The sequence below is a fragment of the Somniosus microcephalus genome, chromosome 12 (assembly GCF_052327205.1).
Source record: "Somniosus microcephalus isolate GS21.2 chromosome 12, FLI_Smic_1.0, whole genome shotgun sequence".
NCBI lineage: Eukaryota > Metazoa > Chordata > Chondrichthyes > Squaliformes > Somniosidae > Somniosus > Somniosus microcephalus.
In genome coordinates, this window is record NC_140998.1 from 75,611,723 (window position 1) to 75,625,534 (window position 13,812).

The 13,812-nt window shown below is 42.6% G+C and overlaps 1 protein-coding gene across 4 annotated transcripts in view; it reads right to left on the bottom strand.

The window, feature by feature from the left end:
• The window catches only part of nin (ninein (GSK3B interacting protein)), a 138,087-nt gene that overhangs the window by 59,625 nt on the left and 64,650 nt on the right, over positions 1-13,812 (bottom strand). For all 4 annotated transcript variants that reach the window (XM_086003159.1, XM_086003158.1, XM_086003160.1 and 1 more), the window contains exon 5: positions 3,199-3,241. In XM_086003159.1, the coding sequence (XP_085859285.1) occupies positions 3,199-3,241 (43 nt within the window). The remainder of the gene's footprint in view (positions 1-3,198; positions 3,242-13,812) is intronic.

A 13,812-nucleotide genomic window follows, 5' to 3' on the forward strand; every position in this document is an offset into this window, starting at 1 on the left:
TAGACTGCCATGACTTGTTGACACTGGCTGCTCTATTAAGAAATGTTAAACTGGATGATAAAAATGGAGATCTGAATATGGGAATTGTAAATCTAAATTTGGCTTTTGATTTCCCTCACCTTGCTCCAGCCTGGCTGAGGTTTATGTCAGGTTATTTCAAGAAATGTTTCTATCTCAGCCAATTTCTCTACCCAATCTATATGCAGGTAGTGACAGCTTACAGTTTTAAGTCTACATTATCAAGTGTACATACATGTGGAGTCCGAATCTGTCAGGATTAGGTGAAGCAATTGGTTGAGACACAAGTATTTCCTGAAGTAAACCTCAGTTAGGCCGGAACAAGATGAGAGAAATTTGAAACCAAATTTAGGCTTACAATTTCAATATTCATATCTTCACATTCATCACCTGTGTTCACATTTCTTAATGCAACAGTTAGTTTTAGTGCAATATTCTGGCATTATTCATCACCATTATTTTTGTGAACACCATCAGAATACGCCATCAGTAAATGAAGCATGTCGTTGATCCATACAGAGGAGAAGGTTACAGCCTTGACTCCCTATCTGTGGCAAATTAGGTGTTGTCAGCTAGGGTGGCAGTGGGCACTAAAACTGAGCTCAGCAGCCCTAGGACAAGGAGGAGAGAACTCAGCCAGAGGTCTGACTCCTGTTTGCTGCCTAGTAATTCCTGCTGAGAAGTGTGTGTAGGGATGTTGGGCGAGGACAAGACTGAACTCGGCTGTGACACCCTAATGGTCAACTAGCCTGCCAGCACTCACTGTCTGGTTTCACACATGAAGGATGGATTACTGCAAGGTTGATTCAGCAAGGAATCAACACCTTCAGAAAAGAAGGCAATGGCAAGAGAAAAAAAACTTTCTCACTCCTTTAGGGCACCCGCCGTCATTCTGTGAATGAACAGACAGGAGACCCCTGACAATATCACACTGCGAATAATTGAAAAGAGGCAAAAATTACCAGGTTAGGTAACGTCTCCTTCAATTTTCTCTCTATTGCTGTTCCTCCCTCTGAGTTCCCGGTCATGGCTCACCATCTCTGCTCAGTGATCTGGCAGAAATCAGGAACTTACCACATCAGCTATCTTTGTTTCTTGGATTCAAATTGTCGACCAATGCTGATTATTTGTCTCCACCAGGAAATAGGCTTCCTATTGGTCAAACTCAGTTACGCTCCCCCACCAATCAAAACAAGGAGACTCTTCAATTAGATTCAAAGGTAGCCATGCTGAATATCACTGAATAGATTTTCAAACTTGGGCCCCCAAACCCTAGGTTATCTGCTAGAAGTAGCTGAAGTTCATCAGATTTCTGTATCTGTTGATTTACTAGCATGCTATTTCTAGTGCTGCTCTCTGAAATGACTGTACTCTTTTCCTTGGGTATCTGATACAGTTTTTCATAACTTAGGACAGGGAGTTCTTAGGAGTGTGTCAATATTTGCAGAGGGCTGCTCCCCCACACACACAGAAAATTTTGTACACACTGTTTACAATGCACCAACCATCCTATAATCCTAGTATATTTACATTTAAATGAACCATCCTTTAAAGTAAAAGACATACCAGCACGTATTTGCCAAAATACCTGCAAGATTCCTGGGAGACAATGACCCCAATATTTATAGGGAGGCAGGGAGGGTGTAGGGAGCGCGGTAGCATGTCTAAAACCCGGAAAGCCCAGGGACATGGAGATCCTGCTGATATTAATGGCAGGACCTCACTAACATTTTCTTCTTTCATTTCTTGCCTGGCAGCTGGCCAGATTGACAGGCTGCCGGGTGGGAAAACCAGTGGCAGGAGGCCGCAGCCGGGGAAACCTGGCCGGCAGGTATTAAATTTAAATCAGGCTCCCAACTGCACTGTGCCACCCAGATTTAAATATGATAATGAAGTGTCCCGCCTCTCCAAGAAGTGACACACGCATGCCTCGCAGCCTGCCGCCATAAAAATGGCAGCAGGTGTGTATGTGGCAGGTTCAGGAAGCGTTTCCCGATTTTTAATTTTTAATTTCCCCCCGCCCGTTGTGGGGGGTTAATATCGAGGCCAATAATTCTGTATTAACATTTTTTATGCATTTCTGTGAGTTGTACATGTATTCACAATACTGAACTTCAACATATATTAATGTATCACAGCATCATAACATCACTATAGAATCCACTCTCACCCCAACAAGGTGTCTGTTCTTTAGTAAACAACTATGTAGAAACACATTTGGTAGGAGCGAATGAGAAACATTTAGAAAATGTTCATTAAATATGTGTCATTTGCAATCTAGGATGTCCAGGTTTGAACAGCACATAGCAATCCCACCTTCAGACTTACCAAAAGACCATTGTCATTAACATAAATAAAATTCATCATTTTATATGGCAAATTCCAAATGGATTTTGACCAATGAAGTCAAAGATCATTAGTATTGTCGGTTACCGTCTACTGTAGGAAATAATTTGTGGAATTAAACCTCCATTGAAAATATGTGCATAAAATATGTCCATAAAGACTGCTTTGGCTACTAGATGCGATGCCAGTGCACAATTGAGCTATACAGACCATAAGAGTCACCAGCTTCAATCCTCATTTGTGCTGGGTTAGCGGATATCAGCCAAAGCAGAGGTAGGGTTGCTACAATTGACCTCAGTGCCCCGGGACTAGGGAAGAACAAAAGGCCTGCCAACCTTTACTGTCTAGGGTTAGACATTAAGAATGGATACCTAGGTATGGTACCAAAGGACAGTTGATGCTGTGGAACCCTCTGACAGCATGTGTCAATGCCTTCAGGTGGGAATTCCCCCTCCTCCCCCTCTTTCTGCACTGAAACCTTTGATTCCTTGCTGGATTAGGGGTCCAATGGGTAGTGGGTGGTCTGCTATAGCTCACTCAAGGGGACATCATAACTGAGCCCAATTATGTCCTCACACCATGTCATGTGCTCACATCACCCAGTGATCAGGAGTAAGATCCCTGGCCCAGGAGTGCTGAGGTCCTGTTAGTACCCTACTTTCATCTCAGCTGAGCCTAGCTAATTCAACAATTACAGATCAAACTTGGGATCTTCCTGGTCTGAACTATCAGGGAAGCTAGTTTTTATAATGCCCAAATATAATTCTTTAAAAAAAGAACTAAGCTTTTCGGTATTTGCAATATATTTTCTTTGAGCTTGTAGCTCATTCTTACCTTCAGCTTCATATTCTTCACCTTCAGTGGAAGTCTTCCATTTCTAAAGAAAGAAATAGAACTAAGTCAAACAATTTGAACTTTAATTTATATTGTGCCTTAATCACAAACACCATTTTAAAATGTGTGAACATCGCAGAACCCAGTGTCAAGAAGTAAGGGATAATGGGACAACCCCTCTTTTTATAGTAAGGACCTGAGAAAACTGGAAATCTCTAGTCTTGTAATATTTTGAAAAAGAAATTGCATTTATATAGTGCCTTTCACAACTTCAGTATGTTCCAAAGCGCTTTTCAGCCAATGAAGTACCTTTCTGAAGTGTAATTATTATTATAATGTAGGAAATATGGCAGCCAATTTGTGCACAGCAAGGTTCCACAAACAGCAATGAGATAAATGACCAATTAAACTGTTTTAGTGATGTTGGTTGAGGGATAAATGTTGGCCAGGACGCCGGGAGAACTCCCCTGCCCTTCTATATTGTGTCATGGGATCTTTTCTATCCACCTGAGAGAGCAGACAAAGCCATGGTTTAATGTCTCATCTGAATTGTGGCACCTTCGACAGTGCAGCACTCCCTCAGTACAGCAGTGAAGTGTCAGCCTGGATTATGTGCTCAAGTCACTGGAGTGGGGCTTAAACCCAAGAATGTCTGACCCACAGGCAAGAGTGCTACCACTGAGCCATGGCTGACACCTTAAGTAAAAAAGAGAAGCATGAGTTACAAGAGTGTATTTCATTTAAACAAATACTTAACGGATAAGCCAATTTATAGGGCTTTTCCTGAAGTATGTGAAGAGCGGCACCACGCATACACTTCCATTAGTGATCCTTGCAGAGGTTCAACTGCCAAGTGCCCAATAGAATCATTTACTATCAGCAGGCAAAAGACAAGCAAGTCTCTCATACCAGCTGATTGTGAATCTCAGTTTGGCAGAAAGCTATGGATGAATATGCAAAAGTGCTGTTTGCAAGAAGCAGGAAGTGTAAATGGGAGAAAGCAGTTGCCTAAGATTACTCCCTAAACATAAATAAGTTACAACAATGCAGAATGAGATTCTATCAAATAGATGTGCATTGGCAGTAAGCCAGATTGTTGATGTATTTAAATACATTTGATTCTCTCTGGAATCCGGATAACAGCTTACCTGATGTAGGTACAGAATTATCAGCTACATCATTTCAGGTTCATTCTAATTAGATTCAATTTCAGATCCAGGCACAGTAATATTCAATGCATAACCTTAGCTGGAGATCTGTATGTTGTTTCATCAATTAATTCACCTTATTTCTCTTTAAAAAAAACTGCAGCATATTAGGAACCAATGTACAAAAGTTTAAAGGGATGCTTTTGCTTAGTCCTCCTCAAAACCATACTACAAAAACATTAAACATTTTTTTGATATAGCAAGGTTAATGGAGTAATAACCCTCCCTTCCTCCCCTGAAAGTACTTGTCAAAATAAAATGGATTATGAATTGCCCCTTACAAGGCCAACTATTTATTCATTAATGCTGTTCATAAAATACTGATTTTCTTGAGATTAGTTTTCATTTTAAGGTTTTATTAAAAAAAAGTTTTAAATGGATCCAGTTAGGAAATAAATGACTAAATAAACCAGAGACATGTCACTGTGTGGAACCTGCAAAAATTCCAGCACAGACATTATTGATATGCAGAATTGTTTAGCATTTTATGAACTTACTTATTGGGTTACAACTGCATTTCAGAGTCAGAATTTCAAGGTTTTTCCTATTGATGACATTCTAAGGACATGTCCAAAGACAAAGAAGGGACTCTAGCTGATGCTGATTGGAAAGAAGTGGCTTCTCGGCCAAGCCTCTTCATTATGGTTGCTGCTCACACCACAGTAGAGTCACCTGATCAACTGGAATATATTCAGCTTTGATCCAAATATATACACAAGTCCTAGAGTTAAATTTAATATGCCCTACATCTAGGCAGTCTGATCAAATCAGCATCATCAGCCAGATAGTAAACCAGATAGATTGCATCCATAACAGCAGTTAGTATAATACTGCAGTCTATGAAATAGTACCTATAAATACAAGGCATCTGCAGATGGGCACCTATCTAATTGAAAATAGAGGCAAAATGTAATCTGCATGGTTTCTCTAGAAACAGGATTAAACATGGTGGCTTTAAAAAAAAAAGCAGCAGCTGGTGGAATATTTCAATTACCCTGTTACTGAGCATTACCCGGGTCAGCAGTGTAAAACGTAAAATAATCTGAGTGCTGTGGTACTTTCCTTCACTGACATACACAGTATTTAATGGATCCCTGATTGAGATCATGATTACTTGCTTTAGGAAAAAAAAATGTACATCATAATCCAATGAGAAAACTTATTTTGTGAACAATGTTTATTTCTACTATTCAGTACACTGGTTAAAGGGTACACCTTCCCTGTGTATACAGCATGACACAAGTAAATATTGTTCAGAAAACTGCTTTGCACATTTGGTTTGTAAGTGAAACAATAAACAAAACATGAGATTATTTTTGAAATGATAAAATCATACAGTATTTTAGCACGTCTTTGTTGGCATAATCATTTAAAAATTACCAAAACAAAAAAAGTTATATTTTACTTAGGTGAACAGAACACATTCCCCAATAAACCTTTATTTTGTGGGATGAGGATTTAATGTGGTGCAGTGGAATTTGAAGTTTATCCCATGCACGAGAAAAATGTCACTATTGTTTTGATAGCAGTACAACACAATTCACCTCCCATGTATTGAAATTTCAACATAAGTACCCTTGCAGACCTTGCACTGTGTGCCATGGTTACATGCAAGTCTACCACAGCAGAAATGCAAGAACTGGCACGCAGAATATGCCATGCTACTAATGCACCATGAACCTAGTTTGTTTAGCAAGATTAGTATACAATGAATGAAATAGTTTATTTTATTTATCAGAATGGCTAAAAAAGCATATGGGATCCTGGGCTTCATAAACAGAAGCACAGAGTACAAAAGCAAGGAAGTTATGATGAACCTTTATAAAACAGTGGTTCAGCCTCAACTGGAGTATTGTGTCCAATTCTGGGCACCACACTTTAGGAAGGATGTGAAGGCCTTAGAGAGGGTACAGAAAATATTTACGAGAATGGTTCCAGTGATGAGGGACTTTAGTTATGTGGATAGGTTGGAGAAGCTGGGGTTGTTCTTAGAGCGGAGAAGGTTGAGAGGAGAATTGATGGAGGTGTTCAAAATCACGAGGGGTCTACACAGAGTAGATAGAGAGAAATTGTTCCCATTAGAGACGGGTCGAGAACCAGAGGACACAGATTTAAGGTGATTGGCAGAAGAACCAAAGGCGACATGAGGAAAAACTTTTTTATGCAGCGAGTGGTTAGGATCTGGAATGCACTGCCTGAAAGGGTGGTGGAGGCAGACTCAATCGTGGCTTTCAAAACGGACTTGGATAAGTACCTGAAGGAAAACAAATTGCAGGGCTACAGGGAAAGGATGAGGGAGTGGGACTCGCTGAAATGCTCCTGCAGAGAGCTGGCCTGGGCTCAATGGGCCGAATGGCCTCCTTCTGTGCTATAACTATTCTATGATTCTATGTGGATAATGCTGGCTGGGCCACATTTACTGCCCATCCTTGGATGCCCTGAGAAGTCTTCTTGATTCGTAGTGACTGTTATTACAATTGAGTTGCTTGATAGACCACTTCAGTGGGCATTAAAGTCAACCACATAGGGTCCGATTTTAATAGCCGAGGAGGCGGGTCAGCCGCGAAAATTGGAAAAAATGGCTTCAGACTGCCAACCCGCTTCCATCCCGCCCCCACGCAATTTTCGTGAGCGTCGGGTCAGCCGCTCCCAAACTGACCCGATGGGAACCGGTGGGACTGGTAGTTAAGGCAGTTAACAGCCTGTTAACTACCTTACTAATCCTATTTTTATAGCGGTTTCCCATTTTCGTGCCTCTGGCTCCTGTTTCCCGTCTTGTCAGAAACAGGCCAGCTGCAAGGAGACGAGTTTCTCGAGGACATGACTTGTTGTCATTGGTGCAGCACTTTAAAAGCGCTCCTGTAACATGGCTGACATTCAAATGCAACAACTTTGTTGTTGGAGGTTTGGGATAAGATTTTGCAAATCTTATGTGTCTGTTCAAGCTGACACCCATCTGCAGTGTGACCTGATTGGAATAATTTCAGGCCACTTTGTATATGCACTTGCAAGCTTCTTGCCTCAACTGAAATCTATAGCAACAGGATGGGAACCATTTATATCCTCTCATCCTGGTCGTCAGATTTGGAGGAAGAGCAGCCGTGGCAGCACCACAACCAGCCACAACAGCAGCACCAGCAACAGGAGTGCCAACCTCCTCCTCACCCACCTGATGATGCACAGGGCGGAGGGCCTCAGCTCAGGGCTGCACCTCGCCGCAGGAGCTACCCCCAACACAGGGTTTACAGGTAGAGGATCAGCTTCCTCAGCATGACTGAGCTGCAGTGCCAAAGGAGGCGGAGACTTTCGCGAGACGTAGTCGCTGACATCTGCGCAATGCTGCACCAACACCTGGAGCCCAGAGGAGCGTGTGGACACCCCTTACCAGTGGCTGTCAAAGTCACCACCGCACTTAACTTCTTTGCTTCGGGCTCCTTCCGGGGATCAGCTGCAGGCATCAGCGGCATCTCCCAGTCGGCCGCACACACCTGCATCACGCAGGTCACCGATGCCTTCTTTGCAAAGGCGCACAATTACATCCACTTCTTCACGGATGGCCAGAGTGTGACCGCGTGTGCGGTTGGCTTTGCCAATATTGCAGGCTTGCCAATGGTGCAGGGTGTCATAGACTGCACACATGTAGCCATTAGGGCCCCCTATCACAAACCAGCTGTATTTGTCAACCGCAAGGGATTCCACTCCCTGAACATCCAGCTAGTATGTAACCACAGGAAGATCACCATGTATGTTTGCGCAAAGTACCCTGGCAGTTGTCATGACTCCTTCATCCTGCGCCAGTCTACTGTGTCTCAGCTCTTCCATCTGCCAACCCAACTTTGCGGATGGCTATCCCCTGAAAAAGTGGCTCATGACACCGATGAGGAGGCTATCAAACGAAGCTGAGGAGCGGTACAATGTCAGCCATATTTCCACCAGAAATATCATCGAGCAAAACATCGGCTTGCTCAAAATGCGCTTCCAATGCCTGGACAGATCTGGTGGAGCCTTGCAGTATGCACCGGTCAGGGTGTCCAGAATCGTTGTGGTCTGCTGTGCCCTGCACAACATCGCACAGCAGCGCGGCTTAGTGCTGGCGGATGAACAAGTGGCTTAGCACATGGCCTCCTCGGAAGAAGACGAGGAGGAGGATGGGGAACGACGCCTTGCGGGGCCGATCCAGCAGCATGCGACCACATTGCTGGCCGTCAGGCAAGCGATGCACTCATCCATGCCAGATTCATGTAAGCTTACGCTTCAACCACAGGTGGCTGGCACATGGAGATGAATATAAGTCCAACATTTTCAAAACCCCAGGCATCATCTGTCCAATAAACGGTGGTTTGCGTTCAGTGTCACCACCAACATTCTAAATGGAATTTGCCCTGAGCCCTCACTCTTGAACTTCCATTTCCCAGAACACAGAGGCCACACTTTAGTAGATGATCTCAGCAGATTATTAAACCTTTTTCGACACTGAACCCATGTGTGTCTGCACACAGACCTCGAACACACCACCTCAGCAATTTGCAGCCAAGCTGCCTTGCTTTGCTGAGGAGGCCTCCTCCTTCCGTTTCCAGGGAAGAGGACCTACTGACGTCCTAGAACTCCCTCCACAAGAGCATGGAGGGAGCCCTCATTGAACCTGGGTGGAGCCTTAGTTTTTGGGGTTGCCATTCCTGCAGCAGCCAGCACCTTTAACAGAAAAAAGCTAATGCTTCTGCAAAGGGGACATGGCCCCTTTAAATCTTTACTGAAACAACGCATCATCGGCGACGAGAATCTGACACTCTGCAAGCAATTGCCTGGAGGGACCCGCACGTCGGCCGTAACGAGGCCAATCAACCTAAAATCCGATCTGCGGGGCGGCGGCAACCGGGAGCGAGTCTGGAAGACGCTGAGCAGCGGGCCCGCCGTCAACCCGCCTCCTTCATTAAAATTGAGCTCAAAGTGGGACTGGAGTCACTTGCAGAGCAGGTTGGACAGAGGTGGCAGGTGGGATTTTATGACAAACCAGCAGCTTTCATGAAAAAAAACACAATTTTGGCACTAACCATAAATGACCAGATTTATTGAATTCAATTCCACAAGTGGCCATGATTTGAACTCACGACCTTGTGTTGCGAATCAATTGTCATAACCCTACACTACCATAACTTGTTTCTTTTCCATTCATTGTACATCATGTTGCATGTTAATATGCAATTTGTTTGTATTAAATTTAATTTGCCATTTGTCTCACTGAATGTACAACTGATTTAAATTTTTCTGTAAATTGTTAACTGCATAGTCTATTTCTACCACTCTTCCTGTTTTAGCGTCCTCTGTAAATTTGACAATCTTGCAATTAGTTTTGGCATGCAGGTCATTTATATAACTAGAGAAACAACAGGGATACAAGGACTGAGATCATGCAGTTCTCCACTCAATACCTTCACTCTGTTTGACATCAGATCTCACACTTATATACTTCTTATCCAGTCCAAGTTCCACTTTTAAAAAAAAAGCACAAACACTGCCTTTATTTGCTTCCTCGGACACAGCTACCTTGCAGACAGGTGCAGAGAGGGGATATGCAAATGGTGTCAGATCAGATAGTCTGAGCCTCAGTGGGCCAGGATCTCATCTTATTTAGGGGGAAATAGAGGACAGAAAGAATGAGGCCAGAAACTTGATTTGCACTTTTAATTTTTACTTTTAAAGGTGGGTTGTGGTGGGGAACTGAAATATAGACAGCACTGCAGAGGAAACCAAAGCCGTTACTTTGCACCCAGAGAGATCGCGAGAGTTGCTTAGTTGGTGTGGTTATTTATTTATTCCCCCCCACCCCTGTGATTTCTTGCACCAAATGTTAAAAGGAGGAGGAACAATGGAGTTGTCCCCAAGAGTGAAAAAAAAATCAAACAAGCTTTCAGTATTTCTTTTGCCAGTAAACTTAAAATCTTAATGGTGGGACCATTGGTTTTCTAAAAAGCCCGCTGGCGAAATTTCTCCCCAAAAAGTTATAAAATTCATAATTGACCTAAATTGGCTTACTATCGTCATTCAAAAAGGTCTGTTCAATAAACAACTAGAACGATAGCTGCACAGTGACTGAACTAGAATTTTGTACTTGCAGGAACTCAAATAACATATCAATGCTACTCAAGATCACTATTGCTGTTGGGTATTTGGCAAGAAGCATTCAGGTATCCTGTACCTTAAATAACACATTGAAGAACAGCTCACAACTATTTAATGATATAATGGTGGGTTAAAAAATTCACAGGGCATGGAACAAAATGGCTCTGGCCTCGAAACGTCAGGAATGAACTATTACTGGCAGTGGGAACTATGTATTTTAATGTCATGTAGTATGTTTTGTGAATGATCAAGAGGACAGCATGGTTTGATACAGGTCAGTATTTATTGAAGCCTGTGTGGAAGGCAGAGCACTGCAAATACATTATTCAGATGGATACATGCACAGCTGAACCAAAGAACAGATGGCACAGTTTAGTATTCTAGACCATATCCTTTGCACTGAAAAAAAGCACACGCTACACTTGCTATTGTTTACTTGTCATAGCCCCTTTCACCCTTTATGCATAAACCGACCAACCTTTTGCACTTCACCATCTGTTTCATAGAACCAGACCCTTATTGATAAATTAAGGATACCCAAATAATTGTTACAAAAACCCAGCCTTTGTCAGCATCTCATTAACATAACACTAAAGAGGCAAAAAGATCAATGCATGCAGCATAATCACATCGATGTTTGGAGATAAGAAAATAAACTAAATATTTGGAACCATTAACTTCGTATTTTCTTATGTAAATCCAGGCCTGCACTTTTTGAATCTACGATGAATTTAGGATTGTAGTGTTAAGATCCTCTCTGGATTCCTATGTAAGGGAATATCATGCTGATCGTACAGTTTTGCTGCTGCTTATTTGTAGCGGACCAGTGGCGCACTGTGGCTATTTCATGAACTAGAAAGTTACCACATCAATCTCAGGTCAGCCTATCTGGAAATTGTAAACATTTTAGCATTTAGTTGGTAAGAGATCATCTCAAAAGGTCAAAAAGAGTATTCCCAAATGTACAGCGCTTAAGAGCATTTCTCCATCTAATGGAAGTATGAACATCAAATCATAGTTAGGTACACCATAAATGTATGAATTTAGAGAAATTTCTATTACTTTGAGAGAGAAACAGTTGCCGTTTCATTGAAAACAATGGCATTTTATAATATTTGAGTGGTGCAGAATAAGTTTATGGGTCTGGCGTAGAAATGAACCACCACTACGCTAAACTATCCTGAAATAGAGGAATTAAGTGGCCACAACTGAATGCTTTAAGGCACAATTTGTGACACGTTTGATGCACCCTAAATCCATGGCTTCAAAAGCAATTTTCAGGAGCAGAATTTTATTCTTGCTATTAGAGATGGTGTTAGATCTAATACTTATAATTTTCTTAGTCATATGGAACATAATTATTCTTTGGGGGAGGTTTGAATCACTATCAAAATATGCTCAGCACCTTTAAAATGGACAGGCATGGCCTAACAGACACTCAATAAAGATGCTGCTCTCCTCCTCCCCTACCTCCAATAAGTGTATGATGCTGACAGAATTAGAAAAAAGAACGGATATTCAATCACATGATTTTTACTAATTTGACTGTGACACTATGGCTTGATTTATTTCATCTATACATGGAAACCACGTTATACCACTGTTGCTATGCTACCCGTTAGGTAACTTTATAAACACTGTGAGACCCAGAAAACGCAATTTTACAATTTCTTACCTTAAATTGTAAAAGTTAACAATCATTTTCTTCCACATTTATTGGGTGTGTACGTGAAAAAATGTTTCTGCTGACTTATCCGCCATCCTCAGCCAAAGCCAAAAAAAACAATAAAAAGTTGCCTCGTTGGCTGTGCCTGGCATGCAGCAGGTGCCAACTAAGTACCAAATACATTCATAGCTGGCAACCCCTTCCAAAGCATCTTTTTTCCCTTTTTAAATTTAAAAGGGGAAATGCAGCTTCTGACTGCCAACATAAGATGCAATGTCCTCTATTCACCTTAGTGAAAAAAACTCTCAAACTCACTGTCATAAATCGTGCCATTCATGTAGAAATGACTTATGAAATATACTGGGCGGCCTGCTGGTGGCGCTGTCCAGGGAGAGTATAAATACTCGGGCGCTGTCCAGGGAGAGTATAAATACTCGGGCACGGGCCCAGTTTGCTCAGGGACATTTTGTAAACAGGAACTAGTGAAGGATAACTAGACTTCCATGTTGTGAAACAGTCGATTAAAGCCTTGTTTAATACTCTGACCAAGTGCCTAGTAGTTTTCTTACGTCACTCACTTTAATTTGGATTCACCAAGAAGTTTTGATGTGACAGACAACAAAATTTTCACAAGCAATCATTTCATAGGAATATAATTGTATTACTAGTGCTGCGATATCATTTGTAGGCGAAGATGTAGGGCTCGATTTTGCCACTGTGGGTGGGCTGGGGCGTGTCAGGTGGCATTTGCATCAGGACCCCGATTCCGAAGTGAAGTGGGGAAAAAGTGCGATTTTCTCCTAATTGGGCAATTGATTTCCAGCGTGTGGGAACTCCTGGCCCAATGAGTCTTTTCATCCAGAAAGTCGCCTCCGATGACGTCATCAATGCTGCTGGATTTAAGGCCTCCAAGCAGCCTTGCTTCTTTTGGAGACTGCAAACTTTATGGCCATTGTAGTAAGCACTTCATTGATCGAATGTATCCACCAGTAGGCCAAAGTGTGCTCCACGCTTCGATGAGCCCTCCCTCCAAGCTCTGGTGGAGGGAGCAAGATCTAATAAGGAGGTGCTCTTCCCTTCCTCAGGGAGAAAAAAGCCACTCCAGCAGACTAAAGCTGTGTGGCTGCAAGTGGCCGAGGAGGTCAACTCCATCTCGATGAGCCGCAGAACCTGGCTGCAATGCAGGAAGAGGTTTCATGACTTTCTCCGCACAGGAAAAGTGAGTATGACTTTCCCATCACCCTCAATCTGATCCCCATTGCCTCTCCTCACCAGCACTCTGCTTTGCCAACCTCTTCCTCCACATCATACTTGACACTTACATCCCTGCACCCTTACCCATTCCCTCTCTCTCTATGGTCACATTCACTTAACTATTCGACCATGCAGCCCTCACACTCCCTATCACTGTGATGCCATGACAACAACAACTTACAACACACAGGGAGGGCCCTTTGTCTCCTTCTAAGCATCTATGCTATGGATTCTCTACACTCACTCCTTCATTCTCACTCAAACTCCACTTGTGTCCCTCATTGCAGGAAAAGAGAGCCCACAATAAGAGGAAAAGAGCAATGACAGGAGGAGAGCCACCCTCAGTAGCCCAGCTCACCGCCTGGG